We start from the raw sequence: 23,160 nt of genomic DNA on the forward strand, positions 1-23,160 counted from the left end.
ATAATTGCTCCGTTTCCCTATCTTCACTTGGTTCCTCTACAATTATCAGAGAAACTGATACTTTTGATCCAGCCAAATCATTTCCTAGGAGTAAATCAATTCCCTGTACTGGCAAACTGGACATTTCCTATTGTTACCATCACAGATATTAAGTCACTTTCTCGGTGTACTTTATATAAAGGTACGGGTATATACTCCCAGCCAAATCCATTAACTAAAACTTTGGCGTTCAAGGCGCTCTGTAACGGAAGTGTTATATATTTGCCCAACAAGAGTGTTTGGGTTGTTCCTGTATCCCTGAGTATAATAGGTTTTCCTGCCTCACTTAAGGGATATGAAGTTACTTTCCCCTTTGACAAAAATTCATTATAACTTTCGGGTATCTTACTCTTAACCTCTACACTCACTTTAGTTTTTGTATCTGGTTTCACAGCTGCCGTTAAAGCTACAGCCTGGTCTCTCAGTCAGAGTCTTTTCCTCTGCATTAGCTTTGCGTACCTCAACAAGTCCTATGGGTTTACCTCGCAATTTCCAGCATTCTGAACGAAGATGACCCATTTTGTGGCAATGATAACACTTTGGCTTGCAAACCTCACTTTTACCCTCAGCACCTTCCTTTCTGACCTGAGGAGGTGATCCTGAAGCATTCCAGCTGTTTCTTCTTGTTCCTGGCTACTTGCCTTCCTTTCACTCTCCCACTTTCTATCCTTCTCGGGTTTATGGGGGTGACGGACAAAAGGTTTTGTCTTATGCACAATCTCAAAATCATCATCAATTTCTGCTGCTTGCCTAACTTTCAAAACTCTCAGGTTATCTACATGAGTTCTCACTACTGAAGGAATTGAATGTTTAAACTCTTCTAAGAGAATCAGTTGTTGAAGGTTCTCATGTCGTTTCCATCTTTAATGCCATCTTTCCATCTTTAATCCAATGTTAAAAATTAATTTGCTTTACCCCCTCACATTCTACATAGGTCTGCCCAGCCAATCTCCGTATGTTCCGAAATTTCTGACAGTAAGCCTCAGGGACTAACTCATATGCAGCGAGAATAGCCTTTTTTGCCATCTCATAATCTGCAGAAGCCTCTTCAGGAAGCATGGCATAAACTTCATGAGCTCTGCCTATCAACCTGCTTTGCATAAGCAATGTCCAGCTCTCTATCGGCCATTTCATCTGTTTGGCTATTTTTTGAAAAGATATGAAAAATGCCTCTAAGTCTCTTTCCTCAAACTTAGGAAGAGCTTGTATAAATTTAAACAGCTTTTCGCTGGGTCCTGAGCTGAATTCAGACTCTTCCTGACCTGATTTTTCCCTGGGGTTAAGACTACCCCTTTGTCTTAGTTCCATCTCTCTTAACCTAAATTCCCTCTCTTTCTCCCTTTCCTCTTTTTCAAGTTCAAGTTTTCTTAATTCCTTTTCAGCCTCAAGTTTTCTCATTTCTAACTGAATCCTAGCCAATATCACTGCATCACTCTCTGACTTACTACCTTCTTGTTCCTAGCCGTCGCCTTCTAATTTTAAATGTTGGGCTGTTTCGTCAATTATCTGTGCTTTTTTAGCACCTGATTTCAATTCTAACCCCAATTTTACCACCAATTCTTTTAGTTTATTCTTAGTTAAAGTTATCGTATCACTGAGGGAAACATTCTCCTTTCTCAGAAACTCTGCTGCAACTGCTAATGCCATTCTGATGGTATAGACTGTACCTTATTGTACAAGAATCCTGGTTCCTTTTATTTTTCTTCGTAATTGACGTTAGATTTGGATCCCGACAATCGAACACCCCAATTAATATGATTCCAGACGCAAGAGCAGTTAATATGATGCCAGACACAGAATCCCAATTTATGTTATCCCAGAGACGAGTAATTAATATGGTTCCAGACGCCCCCCGATTAATCTGATCCTGGACGAGATGCCCAATTAATATGTTACGACTGAAGCGAGAGCAATGTACCGTTAATTCAGTCCCATCACTCCACAGGTTGCAGCATATTATTTAAAGTTTTCCTACCCAACTGGAAAAACAGCCAAATTAAACACTCTAGTAACCCCCAGAATAAAACAGACCAAACCAGGTATCTTTAGACAACAACAAATTAACTATTTATTAAAAATACTAAATCTTAAACACTATTAAGATAAATCTATGTCGAAAGACCTTATAACTTCTTATTTTAACCTAACTTTCCCCCATACGCACACACAAATTCATAAACTAACAGTTAACTGGTTTTAAAAATGGTGTTTTTAAAAATTAGCTGTTTCTTAAGAATAAATAAGTAAGTCTTTGTGGGGTACGTTCCTGATGAGTGAGGTATCCTAGTGTGCAAATAATCAAATGCCTCTCGAAGTCTTCACACGGATTTGATGAAACAGTCTGTTCTTGATAAACATTCAAATCACTGGCTGCAGCAGGCATCAAACAGTTCTTTAAACAAGGAGTGTAGCAATGGGTCCACTCGGATTTTAAAACCAACAGTCTCTCAGTCAAAGCTTTACTCCAGCAATACAAATGGTTTCTTCAAAGCATATGTTTTCTCCTTAGACAGTCAACTCAGCCTGTAGCGCATTGAAGAATTTCTGCTGAGAAAAATAGACAGCTCTTTCCTACAGTAAGCATGCTTCGCTGGTGGCTGGTTCAGACCAATTTTTGCCAGTTTTACACACAGTCAAATCAAAACATTATACCATGTGACCTCTCCTGCTGTGGCCTAGAGACAGGCGCAGCTGGCACCCTGTGCTCAGTCTTAAAGGCACGCTGTTTTCAAACAGAATCTTAAAGGCACAAACCTTTTTTAATCCGTGGAGAAAAAAAAAACACTTCCGTGACAATAGCACATCAAATAAGTTTCCTACCTACCGAAGAATAGCCAAATTAAACACTTTATTTGTCCCCCAGAATAAAGCACATCAAACCAGATTTCTTTGAACAACAACAACACTATTTATTAAAGAAGAAATAATAAGTCTTAACTACTAACGAGATATGTCTATATGTATGAAAAACTCCTTATTTCCTTAATCCTCATGCACATATACATACATTCAACAAAAAAGGTTAACCGGGAGAAAAGGATTTTGGTTTATTCTTGAGAATGGAAGAAATAATAAACTTAATTATATTTATCACGTTCTGGTAGGCTGTTTTCCGTACCAGAGTCAAATAGTCGGCTGCTACTCACAGTCTCTCCAGGTGAGGTTGATGATCAGTCTGTGATCGGTTGGCGTTCACAACAATTTAATTGCAGCAGGCATCACAAAGGTCTTCCATCAGTGGCGTAGCAACAGGTCTGCTTAGGTCAGCAAGCAGTCTAGTAGTAGAAGAATTCTTCAGATTTCAGGATTTTTTTAGAACACAGGAGGTAGCAGGAACCACATTAGCTGCAGGGTTTCTTCTCAAGAGGTGTAGGATTCCTTTACAGAGAGAGGTAACACTTTTCTGGGTCTTTCTCTCTTGCTCCAGGCAGGTCAAAGCAAAGATTTCAAATGCCTGCCCTTTGTCCAACTCACTGTCTTTTTAAAGGGTCCAAAGTGAAAAAAACCTTCCTGAACATGGTCATATGTCCAGACACAGTGGGCTGCATTTTAAGAGTCCGCCACCAAAATAGAGTATTGGGTATTATAGGACATCTGTTCTGAAGCTGAATGGGGCCATCCTGGCTAATTGATGTGGAATGAGACAAAACAAGCTGTTTGGGTTCAAAATACATATTTAATGCCTGCAGCCTGTGGTCGCCTTATTTCAAACTGTCCAGTCATTTTGTTTTAGAACATAACCCAATCCCAGATTTCTTTGTGAAGAAAAAAAATCCAAAATCCTGAAATGTGACCAGTATCTTTCACAGTTAATTAAAACTGTCACCCAAAGTAGGGCTCAAAGATGAGTTGTCTAACAGGTTTTCTGATTCGATTTTTTTACAACTTGAAAAAAGAACAACCCTTCCACAATGGCGAATAGTCTTTTCTCTTCCTTCTGCCCCCACTTCTAGTGGAATGGCGAATACAAATGTTGATTGTTTGCAATATCTAATCTGCATAAACTGAGTCAAAAATTGCCTTTTAAAGTCATATCTGCATACATATTTCAAACGCACACAGGCAAAAGCTAGCTTGCTGCAGGTAGTAGCAATAGAAATTATCCCTAAATTTGCTTATTGAGTTCAAAACATTTTTAAAAATGAGCTTCTTATGAACCAAGACAGTATAAATATTTGACTTATTGTATCCTGTACCTTTTTTTTATTTCATCATGGGATGTGGGCGTCGCTGGCTTGGCCAGCATTTATTACCCATCGCTAATTGCCCTTGAGTGGCTTGCTCGGCTATTTCAGAGAGCAGTTCAGAGTCAGTCACATTGCTGTGGGTCTGGAGTCACATGTAGGCCAGACCAGGTAAGGACGGCAGATTTCCAGGTAAGGACGGCAGATTTCCTTCCCTAAAGCACATTAGTGAACCAGATGGGTTTTCACAACAATCGCAGTGGTTTCATGGTCACCATTAGACTAGCTTTCTAATTCCAGATTTATTAGTTGAATTCAAATTTCACCATCTGCCCTGGTGGGATTCGAACCCATGTCCCCAGAGCACTAGCCTGGACCTCTGGATTACTAGTCCAGTGACATTACCACTACGCCACCGCCTCCCCATTCTGTGTAATAGGAATCAGTGACAGCACCTTGCAAGTGAAGCCTACATTTATTGCCTTGCATCACATCAATGTTCCTCTTGAAGTAATATTATGATGTAAAATGATAGTTAAGTGAATAACAACCGAATTAATTAGAAAGTGTCTAGTGTAAGCAGGTTTTACTTAGTAACTGGCTAGAAATTCCACTTTTATATGGTGGATTATTAATGTTGTATGTGGGGAAGTATAGTGCTTAAGGCACCTTGCATTTTCAGGGCTTATTACATGGATGATTACATTGATCTCATTTGCTCAGAGAACTGTTTAACTTGTTTAATGTTCTCATACCAGAATGAAAAGTGACTATTACAGATTGTTGAAGGTAAAGCGTCTTGCGATGTTACTTTTAGACACCTTGTATGTAGCAGTTAGAATCTGTGAAAGAATTTGTGAAATTGAGTTTAAAATATGAAACGAGATCCAAAATTTTCCATTTTGTTTTTCTAGAGCGCCAAAGGTCAGATCCCATTGAAAAAGTAGGAACTTTAACTCTTCTTTCCCTTCTGTCAAACAACAGAAATGCTATGGTAGAAATGTATGAAGAAAATTGTACAAGTTAAATTGGCCCCATTGCTTACATGTTTTCCTCACACCATCTCTCTGAACATGAGGTGTTTTCAAAGCATATTACTATATACTTCGAAATATGATTTCTTCTCAGTAACTGAGAAAGATGCAATAGCTCATGAATGAGCTTTATGGTGACCACATGATTATTAAAAAGGTTTCATGCAACCTATATTTCACAACCATTGAACTTTAAAAGTGGAATTGATATTATGTTTTACAATAATGTATTTTAAATTGAAGGCTTATTTCAATATTTTGGTACAAGTATTGGTGAAGGAAAATAAAATATGAATAGTTTTGAAATTGAGTTTAGATATTGTAAGAATTAAACTACATAATTACAACTTCTGTATACAGTTTAACTTTATATATAGGATACTATCTGTGAATTATTTAAGAACACAGCCAAAACAATGCTCCACAACATGCTGTTGCATATATTTTGATGACAGCATGAATTTACAACAACTACTACTTATATTTATATTGCACCTTTAACATAATAAAACATCCCAAGGCACTTCACAGGAGCATTATAAAGCAAAGTGTGACACCGAGCCATGAAAGGAGATATTGGCCTGAATTTTCCTTTCACGCCACGCGCAAAATGGTAGTGCTCCCGTGATCAGCCGTGTCGCCGCAATTACGCGGCGAGCGGCCATTTTGCATAATGGATGCGGCCGTCCCCCCAATCACATGGCCGAAATAGAGATAGCGTTCACAGCGCCACCTGATGCAGGACCAGGTGCTGGTGACATCTTTAAAAGCCTGCCAGCCTGCATTCACTGTCTCCCTGCATTCTGTGGAAGCTCACTGAAGTAACACTTAGGTGCTGTTCCAAAAAGTTAAAACTCAGCATGCCACCCCACTGGGCATCCTTCTGATCATGTCAGAGGTCTGAGCAAGGTGGGCCCTATGCTTATTATCCTCCAGGCTGCAAGGAAAAGGCAGGAGGTCCTTTTCCCCAGCGATGGCAAGAAGAGGTCCTCCCGCCTGACCAAGAAAGCCTGGATGGGATCACAGAGGGGGTTAGGAGCCATGGGGTCACCCAACGTAACTGAGTTCAGTGTAGGGAGAGGGTCAATGACCTCCTGCGTTCAGCAAAGGTAAATGCCACGTCCAAAATTGCTTGGTGTGATCAGGTTGTCACTGCACAGTATACCACTTGGGTGCCATTGCCATTTCAAAGATAGGGAGGACATAGCAGATTGCTGGCAGATGACTGGCTGCATATGTGAATCAGTTCTCTCTTGCTAATACCTTGGAGCAAGTTAGACCCATGACAGGTTGAGTCAGTATGCCAGACAGAGCATCCCCCAGGTTTTGATGAAGCACCCACATTATTAGAACTGTGATGTTGAAGTTTGTTAATGTTCAATATTTGCATACTTCCTCTTTAAGGAGAAGAGGGCCCATAACAGGAGGGAGACTGTCAGGACCGGTGGCTGAGTGCCCGACCTGTGACCTTTAAGTCAAGCCGAAGAAGAGACACTGCATCTAGCTGGGAGCCAAAGAGGATGCGCCATCTCAGATGTGGAGCTCAGGGTCCCAGCACAAGAAAATGATTATTGTTGATCAGATAAAAATGCAATAGTCATGGTGAATTAGCTCTGACATGCTGTCCTTAATGAGATATGTACAGCCTAACTCGCACATATGTTGTCTGCATTGAATCTTGCAGGTCGCCGTTCGCTGGAGACCACAGACCCCAAGAGACTGATGACAACCTCTGAGGATGAGGAGCACTCAGAGGATACACCATCCCACGACTCTCCACCTTACACAAGCACAGATACTTACACCTCGGTGGGAATTCGCTCAGCTTTACAATCAGGGTCACAATCTGGTGCGAGTATGACAAATGTGCCTGAGCAGCTGGCTGAGGCTGAGACAACAGAGTCCTCTGACAGCCAGAGGACTGTGGGTGACCATGCCCAAGCTGAGCCCCAGGCTGATGACGAGCCTCTGGTTTCAGCAGCACAGGGAATGCTGGAGTTGCAGGGAGACATAAGGCAACATCTGGCGGAGATGCCAGAGGCCATGTGTAGCCTTCAGCAGATGATGGGGGAGTCCATCCATGTCATGATTGCTGCCATGTTCCAGGCATATGAGCACATGGTTTCATCGATCGAGAGGCTGGTGACCCTCTTGGAGAACCTCATTCCACAGATGCGCCATGACCTGCAAACCCTCGCCTTGGCCATGAGGTCCTCAGCCGTGGCAGGGTGAGGGAAGGACCAGGAGGCTGGAGAATGTTCCGGCTACTAGTCCTTCTCCGGTAACCAGCGGGGTACCAAGGAGCCTTGAGAGGGAAGAGGAGAGGATGCGCTCAACATCTCGGGTCTCCCCTCGGCAATTTGAGTGTGCACACCGGTTCCTCATCCTTTCCGCCAGTGAGCCAAGCTTCAGCCACAATGCCTGAGTGCTGTCCCGCACCAGTGCAGGCAGCCTTCAGGTAGCCGGGGCCCTCCAGGCCTCAGGCACCCAGAGGATGCCCGCCGAAGTCACCCCAAGTCAAGGGGCATCATGATCAACAGCCTGCCTCCAGTCCAGCTTCTGTTGCAGGGGATATACCACGCAGGAGCACACACAAACGTATAAAAAAGACACCTTGTCACACGTGGGTATTCACGGGTGAAATAGATATCTCGTGTTTAATGTAATCAAAGGTTCATTGGTGCAAATCTTCAGCCTTCAGTGATGGATAACCACATTCCACCATGTCTTATGTGTGATTACTGCAATCCCTTCAAACGCCTTACTACATTGGCAAAGTGACCACTGACATCATTAACATGCCAATGAGCATGATTGTTTCATTACTCAAATGATATCGTATGGGCACTAGCTGAATTGGATGTTGCCATTCATGCTGGAGGGCAAGATAGTACGAAAGCAGAAAATTTGACACTACATGCTAAGGGTGAGTTTTGGTCAGAAGTATATTTGTTGCAAGTCATGGATTTTAGAAATGCTCCATTATAAGGCTCTGCCTGCCTCCGTTGCATGCTGCTCAAGATGTCTGCCCTTCATCACTCTGTTCCGATCTTCCATGGCTACCTGTCCTCTTTGTCAGAGGAAGTTTCATATTCTCACATGTCTTCCTCTTGCAATGCCTCCCCTCTCTGTAGTGCTCTGTTATGTAGAATGCAGCAAACTACAATGAATCGCCCAACCTTCTGTGGGGCATACTGAAGGGCTCCACCAGATCTACTGAGGCAGCGGAACCTCATCTTCAGCAAACCAGTGGCCTGCTCGATGGTTGCTCTGGTGGAGCCATGACTGGCGATGTAATGCTCTTCCGTATCACTGCCGAGGTTTTTTATAGGTGTCAGATGCCATGTCCTCACTGGCTAGCCCTTATCCCTGAGAATTCATCCTTGAAGGCGAGCGGGGATAGTGAAAAGATGTGGCATCTGGAATCGCTGAAGTATGAATGAGTCGAGGCAGCTTCCTGGGGAGCAGGCACACGCTTGTAGGAAGCGCATTCTGTGGTCGCGTACAAGTTGTACATTAATGGAATGAAATCTCTTCCTATTGATGAAGGTGGCTGGTTGGTCCATGGGTGCTTTGCATGCAGTCGATTACACCTTGGACCTGTGGGAATCCTGCAATGGCTACAAATCCAATGGAGCTCTCGGCCAGACACTTAGCGTTTGACCTATAGCACGCATACTTGCCTGCCCTCCTGAACAGAACATTGGTCACTTTGATACAATGGTGCACTGCGGATTGAGAGACCCCACACATGTCCCCGGTGGATCCCTGGAATGATCCAAGGGCGTAAAAGTTTAGGGCCACAGGAATCTTCAGGGCCACAGGCATAGGGTGACCACCAAAACCCATGGGTCGCGAATCATCAGATTGGATCGGGAAACTTTCTGATTCCCACCCATTGATTGAGACTGCGCTACTGATGTTTGTGCAGAGCAGTTTGATCCAATTGCAGATTCCCTCCCCAAACCCCATTTTGGAAAGCACGTTCATCATGTAGGTGTGCGATATCCTGTCAAAAGCCTTCTCCACTTCAGCTCCCTAGAGAATCACCAGCTCCACAAAAAGCCAGAACAGACAGGTACCTCCATGAGGCCAAGTACTGCTTCCCCAACAAGTCCTCGACCTTGAGCCCTAGGCCTTCAGACGTGGAGGATGAGGAGAGGTGAAGGACACACAATGTCCTGAAGAGGCAGAGGAGGAATGAGTTGAAGCAGTGTCTGTTGGCTCTTCGAGATGAGGTGCTGAAACTTCCCAAGAATGACAACGCCTCAGAAGTGGTTGTCTTGAGAAAAGCAACAGAGTATATTAGCAGGCTGAAGGCAGAGCAACAGAGACTGAATGCAGAGAGGGAAGAACTTCAGAAAAAACAGCAACAGATGAGATGCAAATTCTCCGACATACCACTGAAACGATATTTGGACTCTTAAGCATCTAAGCTTCTAGACTTGTAAATTTTATAATTTATGTTCCATATAACTAGTTTTGTTATCTAATGCGTTTTTTTAATTTTAACATACAAAAGGGGATGTTGTGTGATTGCCTTTAAGAGTGATGTCCCTTTAAGATCTTAGTATGCTAATGAGCTAAGTACCAGGACATAGTCATGTGACTCAAAGCCAGAGTCACTCTGCAAATGTAACTCCCAGAGGGAGGTTCTGTAAATAGTTTGCTATGTACTGTATATAATAGTTTAGCTGTTAATAGACCTGTTTAAGATCTTCAACTGCACTTCACGCATCTTATTTATGTTGCATCAGACAACATAAAGAACTCATTACAGATGCTGTATTCAAGGACTTTGGATAGAAAAGGGAGGTTAGAGGTAGGGTAATAGTTTGCAAAGGCATACAGCTTAATTTTTTTTTCTTGGGTAGGGGTTAAGGATGGCAATTTTGAAAGGAAGGGGATGACAAGTGTATTTGCCCATGTGTAGACACACGCATATGTGCTCTTTTCAATTGAAGCCTCAGGTCCGAGGAACTCCAAAGCACAGGGAACTTCTTTCCAATGTTTTGGATATTCAGTGTCCAATTTTATGGGGAGGTTTAATATTTTCCTTTTACAATTGTGCAGTTTGTTGTGTTATTGTTACCTGTATATACTGATCTGAGTGAAGGAAAATACCACCTGAAAGAATCGATAAGAAACTATTTTAGCAATTTGATAGGTTTCTTTTTGTGTTAATTGAAAATATTTAGTTCTTCTAAATGGTTTTGTGATGCTTGCTGACTTAAAGCCACCTTATTGTACTGGGTTTAGCTTCTCTCAAGTATTGTGTTAACTAAATGTGAAACAGATAACAGAATGTGATTATTTGAGCAAGTCATGATTTTTTTGCTGTTTGGATGCGAGATGTTTAATTACATCAATTAAATTGTGTTCTGGAGAAGTCAGAATGATGTTTGGAATCTGGGGTTTTTAATGAACATGGCTCAAATCGTAACACTTCATACTACGTTCACAATTTATGTTATCAGGTTAATATGAATAAATGAAACCTCCTCAGACTTGTGTTTTTTTTCCTTGGGAAATTTGTCTGTTTTTAAACTGTCATTTATTGCTGAGTATTATAAAATCACCAACCCAGGCTCAACTATCACCAGTAACCTGTCTCTCGATGCAGAAATCAACAAGCACATGGGAAAAGCTTCCGCTGCTATGTCCAGACTAGCCAAGAGAGTGTGGGAAAATGGCGCCCTGACATGGAACACAAAAGTCCGAGTGCATCAAGCCTGTGTCTTCAGTACCTTGCTCTACGGCAGCGAGGCCTGGACAACGTATGTCAGCCAAGAGCGACTTCTCAATTCATTCCATCTTCGCTGCCTCCGGAGAATACTTGGCATCAGGTGGCAGGACCGTATCTCCAACACAGAAGTCCTCGAAGCGGCCAACATCCCCAGCCTATACACCCTACTGAGCCAGCGGCGCTTGAGATGGCTTGGCCATGTGAGCCGCATAGAAAATGGCAGGATCCCCAAGGACACATTGTACAGTGAGCTCGTCACTGGTATCAGACCCACCGGCCGTCCATGTCTCCGCTTTAAAGACGTCAGCAAACGCGACATGAAGTCCTGTGACATTGATCACAAGTCGTAGGAGTCAGTTGCCAGTGATCGCCAGAGCTGGCGGGCAGCCATAAAGGCTAAAGTGTGGCAAATCGAAGAGACTTAGCAGTTGGCAGGAAAAAAGACAGAAGCGCAAGGGGAGAGCCAACTGTGTAACAGCCCTGACAACCAATTTTATCTGCAGCGCCTGTGGAAGAGTCTGTCACTCTAGAATTGGCCTTTATAGCCACTCCAGGCGCTGCTTCACAAACCACTGACCACCTCCAGGCGCTTATCCATTGTCTCTCGAGACAAGGAGGCCAAAGAACAAGAAGATTATAAACTGAGATTTAAATTTCCACTATGATGGGAGTAAAGCACAGCTTGTCTCTTGTGGTCTCCACAGTTAAATATAAATTTATTTGTGTTAGGTATTTGATGTGTTAATCTGTTGGGATTAAGACCTTTTTCCAGACAAGGGTTACACAATACCCAGTAGCTGGAGTTTGAGCCTAATTTTTCTTTTCTTCTTTGCCTTTTAGGTGTTATTGCCTGCAGCCAGTCTATTACAGCTAATGGATGTAAGGACTGCTTGTTGTGATTTTCTACAATCCCAGTTGCATCCAACCAATTGTCTAGGAATTAGAGCATTTGCAGATGTTCACACATGTACAGAGCTGCTGAATGAAGCCAATGCATATGCAGGTAGGTGGTGTTTACTTTGTTTTTTGTTAAAACCACAAAACAAAGCACAGAACAATGTAAATGTATTCTTAACCCTGCATTCTGAAATTGTAACCCACTTTTGTTCAAAAGCAGGATACTGCAGATACTGGAAGTCTGAAATAAAAACAGAAAATGCTGGAAATACTCAGGTCAGGGAGCGTCTGTAGAGAGAGAAACAATTAACGTTTCAGGTCGATGACCTTTCATCAGCACTGGGAAAAGTTAAAAATGTAATAAGTTTAAAACAAGTGAAAACAGAGAGAGTGGGAAAAGAACGAAAAGAGCTCATGCAAAACTGGATTCCACCACCAAGACCAGCTCTATCAGCAGTAAAGAAAGATTGTTCTCCAATCTGTCAGTTTAATTACCACATCAAGTTCTAATCGGCTGCCTCTCCTTTGTCCTTGGCCTTTCTACTCTTCCTAATCTACACACTGGCCCTTGGTAATTTCATCCAAACATATAGGATCAGCTTCCATATGGAAATTAATGACACCCAGCCATATCTCCTAACAGCTGTCTCAGCTTCACATTGATTCTGTGTTGTCAGGTTGTTCATCCAACATCCAGTCTTAAAGTTTAACTGGAGGAGATTAGATTAACTAACATCTGAGAAAATCAAAGGCATTGTCTTCGGCCCCTGCAGCAAACCCCCTACCCTTGTAAGCAATTTGATAGCCCTCTCTGACCAGTGTCTTAGATTGAACCAGACTGGAGCTGAGTTTCAGACTCTCTGTAACAAAGACTGCCTACTCTAGCATCATCCACATCCACCCCCATCTCCACCCATCTACCAGTGAAATCTCATCCATGCCTTTGCCACCTCCAGACTTGACAATTCCATTGCTATGGTCACCCCTCCATAAATTTAAGTTCATCAAAAACTCTGCTGCTTGTATCCTATCCCTCACCATCTCCTTACTGTCTTACATTGACTCTCAGTCCCTCAAATTTCAAATTATTAACCCCATGTTTAAATCCTTTCATGGCCTTGCCCTTCCCTATCTCTGAAACCTTTCAGTACTGTATTCCACCTCCCAAAACACTCGGTTCTGAAGGAGGGTCACTGACCTGAAATGTTAACTCTGCTTCTCTCTCCACAGATGCTGCCAGACCTGCTGAGTATTTCCAGCATTTCTTGTTTTTATTTCAGATTTCCAGCATCCGCAGTATTTTGCTTTTATCCCAAAACACTCTGTTCCTCTGAAACTGGCATCTTGTGCAGATCACCCTCCATTTGCCCTAACATTAGTGGTTGTGTTTCCTGCCACCTAGGCACCAAGCTCTGGAATTTCTCACCTAAATATTTCCGCTTCTCCATCTCCCTCTCTTCCATAAAACCCACCTCTTTGATCATTTGCCCTAATATCTCCTTATGTGGCACAGTGTCAAATATTGTTTGATAATGCTCCTGTAAAGCACCTTGAGACGTTTTACTACATTAAGGGGGCTACATTATTTCAAGTTGTTGGTGTTGGTAAGGAGGCCATATCTGTCCAGAGTATGCAGAGAGCAAATCTCCGACCTGTTTCTTAGTGAGGAACAATGTCTGAGTTTCAGTAAACTCACTGAACTCTACCACCAGCTGCAGCCACAACTGCAACTTCAGTACAGAGCAAGGACCACATTGCCAGTGGCTATGAAAGTGACAGTGGAGATGAACTTTTATGTATCTGCCTCATTCCTGGCTGGTGTTGGAGATATTTGCAACATTTTACAGTTTGTTGGTCCTGTTGCGTGATCGAGGTTAATGAGGCTTTCTATTCAAACGGTGGCTATTGGGCGATGAGGGCCATCCTTTGACGACATGACTTATGATTCCAGTGCGTAACCCATGCACACGTGCGCAGCATACATGCAATGAAAATCATGTTGCCACATGATCTGTGATGGAGGAGACCATTGGAATACTCTGCTTCCAGTGCCTGCACTGCTTTGGAGGAACCCTGAAGTACTCAGCAGAACCGGTGTCAAGATTTGTCGTAGTCTGCGTTTTTTTTATTCTTTCAAGGGATGCTAGCGTCAGTGGCAATCCCTTTCTTGCCCTTGGGAAGGTGGTGATGAGCTGCCGCCTTGAACCACTGCAGTCCATGTGTTGCAGATACACCCACGATGTTGTTGAGGAGGGTGTTCCAAGATTTTGACCCAGTGACAGTGAAGAAAGGGCAATATAGTTCCAAGTCAGGATGCTGTGTGACTTGGCGGGAAACTTGCAGGTGGTGGTGTTCCCATGCATCTGCTCCCCTTGGTCCTTCTAGGTGATAGATGTCCTGGGTTTGGAAGGTGCTGTCAAATGAGGCTTCACAAGTTGCTGCATGCTACACAACCATGCCATTGTGAGGAATAACTCTTTCTACCTGTTATAAGACAAGTAGCTCAACACCAGGCGGAGGAGGAGGAGGCACCCTAGACAACAGGCGGTCCCTGAAGAACTTATCCGAATGTGATACCAGTAACGCCAACCCCAATTTACCATTCCCCAACAGTCCCACAGCTTACCTTCTTTGTATCACTGACCATCACAGCATCTACCTAGCCACAATGCAGAAGTAAAAGCTACCAGAAAATAAACGTTCCAAACCAAATTTATAAATTAAATCATTCTATATTGCATACAAAAGTTCGGTAATCACCCTTGTGCATTCTGTTAGTGTCTTTCTTCCATGTGCCTTTGCTTGTCCTAGTGGTCCTAACGCAGTGCTACCTCAGTGGCTGCAGCACGGATGATGAATGACCTTGAGCAGGTCATGGCTTAGAAGGCCCAGCTGTGGACTGTGCCATTTTGGCATGGGCGGCAACACCTTGGGTTGACTGTTTGATGGGGAACAGTCGGAGCACAAGTGGATTAGCAATGATGGGAGGATGAATGATGTCATCCTGAGGGAGGGCAGCAGGTTTGTGCTCCACGAAGACACTGCCACTTCCTGGAACGAAGCCTCAACAATCCTTGTAATCTGTTGGAGGACAGATTGCTGTGACACTTTGCAAGCCCCTTTGCACAGTGCTATTCCCCAGCCATGGTGGCAGCAAGCTAACCTTGCATACCAGCAGCATGAATTTGCATAGCAGCAAGCAGAGCTTGCACGACTTCAGTTTGAGTTCCAATGCAGAATTCAGTCTTCTGGTGGAAGCGGATTGTGCAGCAGTGGAAGCTGAGACATTGGCCATCAGATGCTGCATCATGGTTAAGTCCACAAATGTGCTGATGGAGATGGCCACCACTTCTGTGCATGAAAGGATGGACTCCAAGCTCTGTACAAAGGAAGCCCTGTGCTACGTTGGTGCTCGACTCCTCCATGCTCCTTGACATTGACTGCAGGGTTTCTGGCAGGCTTCCCAATGCACCAAACATTTCATTGTGCATATCCATCAGTATTCCTCTGTGTCAAAGCCCTCATCTGAGTATTCTGCAGCAGAACTTAGGTGTGATCTTGCTGTATGGTGAGTTGGATTCTGCGTTATCCTTGCCCCTGCCCTGGCTGCAGGCCACCCCTGGCTGGTGTCTTGCCACATCAGACCTTACCTCTATGCAGCCTTCTAAATTATGCTAATTATGGTAAATTATTACCATCTGAGCTGGTGGCTGCGAGTGTGAAATCAAGTGATGACGCTGTGTCTTATTCTTCACTGTTGTCTTGCTGTACCCCCACTGCCTGACCAGGTTGCACTACTTGTGTGTCTGAAAGGGCAAAAGCATAAGGGTAAGGTTGTTGTGCAAGGAAGGTGGGGTGAACTTACAAGTGCAGCTTGTAAATTAGAAAACTGAGAGAGGAAGGGGAGGTGGGATGTGAGGAGAAGGATTAGTTATGAGGAACTGTCATCTTTGATGGTTTCAGCCCCACTGCTGGTCACAGCTGCAGCAATGGCAGTCCCAATAATAGCCATCACCATTTCCTCTATGGGGGTCAAGACATGCAGGTACACCTGTTCCCCTCTGGTTAGCTCCTGCAGCCTCTGGTTGTGCACCACCTTGTTCTGCAAGAGAATGGGCAATGTATCACGCAATCTGTGTGGGTGATGTGACTGTCATGCAGGCAGAATGTGCAAACTGAGATGTGGACATGAAGCTTGTAATCAGAGTCCTGATTGATAAAGATTATTGGTAGGTGAGTGATGGAGTTGTGCTGAATTAGGAACATAGGAACAGGAGTAGGCCATTTAGCCCCTTGAGCCTGCTCTGCCATTCAGTGAGATCATGGCAGATAACTCCATGGGTTGATAACCTGCCTTTGCCCCATATTCCTTAATGCATTTGGTTAACAAAAGGCTATAAGCTCTGATTTAAAATTAACAATTGATCGAGTATCAATTGCTGTTTGCAGAAGAGAGTTCCAAATTTCTACCTCCCTCTACCTCTAATTCCAATCCTGAAAGGTCTAATTCTAATTTTTAGACTATAGCACCTATAGCAATCCTAAACTCCCTAACCAGTGGTAATAATTTCTCACTATTCACCTTTAAACAGAGCCTCTTTAAACAGTGTTCAAATCACACGCAGCTTCCACAGTGCGGACTGCGACGCCGACCACTCCCTGGTGTGCAGCAAGGTTAGACTCAAACCAAAGAAGCTGCTTCACTCCAAGCAGAAGGGCTGCCCGCGCATCAACACTAACAGAATTTCTTATCCACAGCTGTTACATAAGTTTCTAAATTCACTTGAAAAAGCCCTTCAGAACACTCCTACAGGGAATGCAGAGACAAGTGGGCCCACATCAGTGACACCATCTATGACTCAGCAATGACCACCTATGGCAAACGTGTGAAGCAGAATGCAAACTGGTTTCAATCTCACTTTGAAGAGCTGGAACCTGTCATAGCCACTAAGCGCATTGCACTGTTGAACTACAAGAAAGCCCCCAGCGGGTTAACATCCATAGCACTTAAAGCAGCCAGAAGCGCTGCACAAAGAACAGCCAGGCGCTGCGCAAATGTCTACTGGCAACACCTATGCAGTCATATTCAGCTGGCCTCCGACACCGGAAACATCAGAGGAATGTATGATGGCATTAAGAGAGCTTTTGGGCCAACCATCAAGAAGATCGCCCCCCTCAAACCTAAATCAGGGGACACAATCACTGACCAACGCAAGCAAGTGGACCGCTGGGTGGAGCACTACCTAGAACTGTACTCCAGGGAAAATGTTGTCACTGAGACCGCCCTCAATGCAGCCCAGTCTCTGCCAGTCATGGATGAGTTGGACGTACAGCCTCACAGCTCCAGCGACTCGTGTTCGGTTCTGGGTACTGCCTGTGTGGAGTTTGCAAGTTCTCCCTGTGACCGCGTGGGTTTCCGCTGGGTGCTCTGGTTTCCTCCCACAGCCAAAGACTTGCAGGTTGATAAGGTAAATCGGCCATTGTAAATTGCCCCTAGTGTAGGTAGGTGGTAGGAGAATTGAGGGAATCTGGGCATGTGGTAGGGAATGTAGGATTAGTATAAATGGGTGGTTGATGGTGGGCACAGACTCAGTGGGCCGAAGGGCCTGTTTCAGTGCTGTATCTCTCTATGATGCCATTGATTCTCTAGTTAGTGGAAAAGCCCCTGGGAAGGACGGCATTACCCCTGAAATAATCAAGAGTGCCAAGCCTGCTATACTTTCAGCACTTCACGAACTGCTTTGTCTGTGCTGGGACGAGGGAGCAGTACCACAGGACATGCGCGATTCCAATATCATCACCCTCTGTAAGAACAAGGGTGACCGTGGTGATTGCAACAACTACCGTGGAATCTCCTTGCTCAGCATAGTGGGGAAAGTCTTTGCTCGAGTCGCTTTAAACAGGCTCCAGAAGCTGGCTGAGCATGTCTACCCTGAGGCACAGTGTGGCTTTTGAGCAGAGAGATCCACATGCTGTTCTCCCTTCGCCAGCTACAGGAGAAATGCCGCGAACAACAGATGCCCCTCTACGTTATATAGAACATAGAACATACAGCACAGAACAGGCCCTTCGGCCCACAATGTTGTGCCGATCCTTTGTCCTCTGTCAAGGACAATTTAATCTATACCCCATCATTCTCCTTTATCCATATACCTATCCAAAAGCCTTTTGAAAGTCCCTAAAGTTTCTGACTCAACAACTTCCCCGGGCAAGGCATTCCATGCCTCGACCACTCTCTGGGTAAAGAACCTTCCCCTGACATCCCCCTTATATCTCCCACCCTTCACCTTAAATTTATGACCCCTTGTAACGCTTTGCTCCACCCGGGGAAAAAGTTTCTGACTGTCTACCCTATCTATTCCCCTGATCATCTTATAAACCTCTATCATGTCACCCCTCATCCTTCTCCTTTCTAATGAGAAGAGGCCTAGAATGTTCAGCCTTTCCTCGTAAGACTTATTCTCCATTCCAGGCAACATCCTGGTAAATCTCCTCTGCACCCTCTCCAAGGCTTCCACATCCTTCCTAAAATGAGGCGACCAGAACTGCACACAGTACTCCAAATGAGGCCTTACCAAGGTCCTGTACAGCTGCATCATCACCTCACGGCTCTTAAATTCAATCCCTCTGCTAATGAACGCTAACACCCCATATGCCTTCTTCACAGCCCTATCCACTTGAGTTGCAACTTTCAATGATCTATGCACATAGACCCCAAGGTCTCTCTGCTCCTCCACATGCCCAAGAACCCTACCGTTAACCCAGTATTTTGCATTCATGTTTGTCCTTCCAAAATGGACGACCTCACACTTTTCAGGGTTAAACTCCATCTGCCACTTTTCAGCCCAGCACTGCAACCTACGTTGCTTTCATTGATCTCACCAAAGCCTTTGACCTCGTCAGCAGACGTGGTCTCTTCAGACTACTAGAAAAGATTGGATGTCCACCAAAGCTACTAAGTATCATCACCTCATTCCATGACAATATGAAAGGCACAATTCAACAGACTCCTTTCCTATCCTGAGTGGAGTGAAACAGGGCTGTGTTCTCGCACCAACACTGTTTGGGATCTTCTTCTCCCTGCTGCTCTCACATGCGTTCAGGTCTTCAGAAGAAGGAATTTTCCTCCACACAAGATCAGGTGGCAGGTTGTTCAACCTTGCCTGTCCAAGAGCGAAGACCAAAGTACGGAAAGTCCTCATCAGGGAACTCCTCTTTGCTGACGATGCTATATTAACATCTCACACTGAAGAGTGTCTGCAGAGACTCATCGACAGGATTGCGGCTGCCTGCAACGAATTTGGCCTAACCATCAGCCTCAAGAAAGCAAACAACATGGGACAGGACGTCAGAAATGCTCCATCCATCAATATCGGTGACCACGCTCTGGAAGTGGTTCAAGAGTTCACCTACCTAGGGTCAACTATCACCAGTACCCTGTCTCTCGATGCAGAAATCAACAAGCGCATGGGAAAGGCTTCCACTGCTATGTCCAGACTGGCCAAGAGAGTGTGGGAAAATGGCGCACTGACACGGAACACAAAAGTCCGAGTGTATCAAGCCTGTGTCCTCAGTACCTTGCTCTACGGCAGTGAGGCCTGGACAGTGTATGTCAGCCAAGAGCGACTTCTCAACTCATTCCATCTTCGCTGCCTCCGGAGAATCCTTGGCATCAGGTCGCAGAACCGTATCTCCAACACAGAAGTCCTCGAGGCGGCCAACATCCCCAGCATATACACCATACTGAGCCAGTGGCGCTTGAGGTGGCTTGGCCATGTGAGCCGCATGGAAAATGGCAGGATCCCCAAGGACACATTGTACAGTGAGCTCGTCACTGGTATCAGACCCACTGGCCGTCCATGTCTCTGCTTTAAAGATGTCAGCAAACGCGACATGAAGTCCTGTGACATTGATCACAAGTCATGGGAGTCAGTTGCCAGTGATCGCCAGAGCTGGCGGGCAGCCATAAACGTGGGGCTAAAGTGTGGCAAGTCGAAGAGACTTAGCAGTTGGCAGGAAAAAAGACAGAAGCGCAAGGTGAGAGCCAACTGTGTAACGGCCCCGACAACCAATTTTATCTGCAGCACCTGTGGAAGAGTCTGTCACTCTAGAATTGGCCTTTATAGCCACTCCAGGCATTGCTTCACAAACCACTGACCACCCCCAGGCACTTATCCATTGTCTTTCGAGACAAGGAGGCCAAAGAGATTCACCTTATCTGTTCCCCTTAATATCTTGACAACTTTGATCAATTAAATCCCTTAACCTTGTAAATACCAGGGAACACAACCCTACTTTGTGTAATTGCTCCTTGTAATTTAACTGTTGGAGTCCAGGAATCATTCTCGTAGATCTACGCTGCAGTCCCTCCAAAGCCGATACATTTTCCTAAGGTTTGGTGCCCACAGTACTCCAGGTGTGATCTAACAAGGGCTTTTTATACTTATATCAAAACTCTACTCCCTTGTATTCTGGTCCTCTAGATATAAAGGCCCGTATTTCATTAGCAGTTTTGATTATTTTCTGCACCTGTTTATGACATTTTAATGATCTTATGCACCTGGACCCCAAGCCACTTTGGACCATCACTGTTTCCAGCTTTCCCCATTTAGAAAGTAGCGTGTTCCAACCTTTTTAGGTCCAAAGTGGATGAAATCACATTTGCCACAGCTTTGCCCATTTACTTGATTTTTTTTTTATTTGTTTCATAGGATGTGGGCTTTGCTGGCAAGGTCAGCATTTGTTGCCCATCTCTAATTGCCCTTGAGAAGGTGGTGGTGAGCTATCTTCTTGAACCACTGCAGTTCATCTGCTACTGGTACACCCTCAGTGCTGTGAGGGAAGGAGTTCCAGGATTTTGATCCAGTGACAGTGAGGGAACGGCGATATATTTCCAAGTCAGGATGGTTGTGGCATGGAGGGGAACTTGCACTTGGTGGTGTTCCCATGCATCTGCTGCTCTTGTCCTTCTAGGTGCAAGAGGTTGTTGGTTTGGAAGGTGCTGTCTAAGGAGGTGTGGTGAGTTGCTGCAGTGTATTCGTATATGGTACACACTGCTGCCACTGTGCGTTGATGGTGGAGGGAGTGAATGTTTAAGGTGATGGATTGGATGCCAATCAAGTGGGCTGCTTTGTCTTGGATGGTGTCGAGCTTCTTGAGTGTTGTTGCAGCTGCACTCATCCAGGTAAGTGGCAAGTATACCATCACACTCCTGACTTGTGCTTTGTAGATGGTGGACAGGCTTTGGGGAGTCAGGAAGTGGGTTACCCGCCACAGAATTCCCAGCTTCTGATTGCTTTTGTAGCCACATTATTTATGTGGCTGATCCAGTTCAGTGTCTGGTCAATGTTAACTCCCAGGACATTGCTAGTGGGGGATTCAGCGATGATAACACTACTGAATGTCAAGGGGAGATGGTTAGAGTCTCTCGTGTTGGAGATGGTCATTGCCTGGCCCTGTGTGCCACAAATGTTAGTTGCCACTTATCAGCCCAAGCCTGAATGTTGTCCAGATCTTGGAGGGAATATCATTGATGAAGCAGCTGAAGATGGTTGGACCTAGTAAACTACCCTGAGGAACTTCTGCAGCAATATCCTGGGGCTGAGATGATTGACCTCCAACAACCACAACCATCTTCCTTTGTGCTATGTATGACTCCAACCAGTGGAGAGTTTTTCCCCTAATTACCATTGACTTCAATAAGGCTAGGTCGGGCTCCTTGATGCCATGCTCGGTCAAATGCTGCCTTGATGTCAAGGGCAATCTCTCTTGAGTTCAGCTCTTTTGTCCATGTTTGGACCAAGGATGTAATGAGGTCAGGAGTCGAGTAGCCCTGGTGGAACCCAAACTGAGCATCAGTGAGCAGGTTGGTGCTGTTTAAGTGGCGCTTTATAGCACTGTCGACGACACCTTCCATCACTTTGCTAATGATTGAGAGTAAACTGATAGGGTGGTAATTGGCTGGGTTGAATTTGTTCTGCTTTTTGTGGGAAGGAAGTACTTAAGCAATTTTCCACATTGTCGGATAGATGCCAGTGGTATAGCTGTCCTGGAACAGCTTGGCTAGGAGCGTGGCTAGTTCTGCAGCTCAAGACTTCAGTATTTCAGCTGGGATGTTGTCAGGACCCATAGCCTTTGCAGTATCCATTGCCTTCAGCCGTTTCTTGATACCACATGGAATGAATTGAATTGGTTGAAGACTGGCATCTGTGATGCTGTGGACCTCAGGAAAAGGCCAGGATGGATCATCCACTCGGCACTTCTGGCTGAAGACAATCACAAATGCTTTAGCCTTTTCTTTTGCAGGGGAGATGGTGGCATAGCGGTAATGTCACTGGACAAGTAATCCAGACATCCAGTCTAATACTCTGGAAACAGGGGCTCAAATCCCACCATAGCAGCTGCTGGAATTTTAGTTCAATTAATTAATACAAATCTGGAATTGAAAGCTCGTCTCAGTAATGGTGACCATAAAGCTACCATCGACTATCGTAAAAACTCATCTGGTTCACTAGTGTCCTTCAGGGAAGGAAATCTGTGTCCTTACCTGTTCTGGCCTACATGTGACTCCAGACCCACAGCAATGTGGTTGACTCTTAACTGCCCCCTGAGATGGCCCAGAAAGCCATTCAGTTGTACAAAACCTCTACACAAAATTTGAAAAAGTATAAAACCGGACGGAAAACCCGGCATCGACCTAGACACCGGTAATGACAATGGCAAAACCAGTCCTGTCGACCCTGCAAAGTCCTCCTTACTAACATCTCTGGGCTTGTGCCAAAATTGGGAGAGTTGTCCCACAGACTGGTCAGGCAATAGTCTGACATAATCATACTCCTGGAAACATACCTTACATCCAATGTCCCAGACACCACCATCAACATTCCTGGGTATGTCCTGTCTGAATGGAAGGACAGACTCACCAGAGGTGGCAGCACAGCGGTATACAGTCGGGAGGAAGTTGCCTGGGAGTCCTCAACATTGACTATGGACCCCATGAGGTCTCATGGCATCAGGTCAAACATGGACAAGGGAACCCCCAGTTGATTACCACCTACTGCTCTCCCTCAGCTGATGAACCAGTATTCCTCCATGAAGTTCATTTGGAAGAAGCACTGAGGGTGGTAAGGGCACAGAATGTACTCTAGATGCGGGACTTCACTGTCCATCACCAAGAGTGGCTCAGTAGCACCACTAGTGACCGAGCTGGCTGAGTTCTGAAGGACATATCTGCTAGACTGGGTCTGCGGCAGGTAGTGAG

The 23,160-nt window shown here is 44.8% G+C and overlaps 1 protein-coding gene across 13 annotated transcripts in view; it reads left to right on the forward strand.

Moving 5' to 3' along the window:
* Positions 1–23,160, forward strand: part of LOC137375917 (kelch-like protein 3) — a 193,687-nt gene that overhangs the window by 73,221 nt on the left and 97,306 nt on the right. For all 13 annotated transcript variants that reach the window (XM_068043609.1, XM_068043599.1, XM_068043612.1 and 10 more), the window contains one exon: positions 11,844–12,006. In XM_068043609.1, the coding sequence (XP_067899710.1) occupies positions 11,844–12,006 (163 nt within the window). The remainder of the gene's footprint in view (positions 1–11,843; positions 12,007–23,160) is intronic.

The sequence above is a fragment of the Heterodontus francisci genome, chromosome 12 (assembly GCF_036365525.1).
Source record: "Heterodontus francisci isolate sHetFra1 chromosome 12, sHetFra1.hap1, whole genome shotgun sequence".
Classification (NCBI taxonomy): Eukaryota; Metazoa; Chordata; class Chondrichthyes; order Heterodontiformes; family Heterodontidae; genus Heterodontus; species Heterodontus francisci.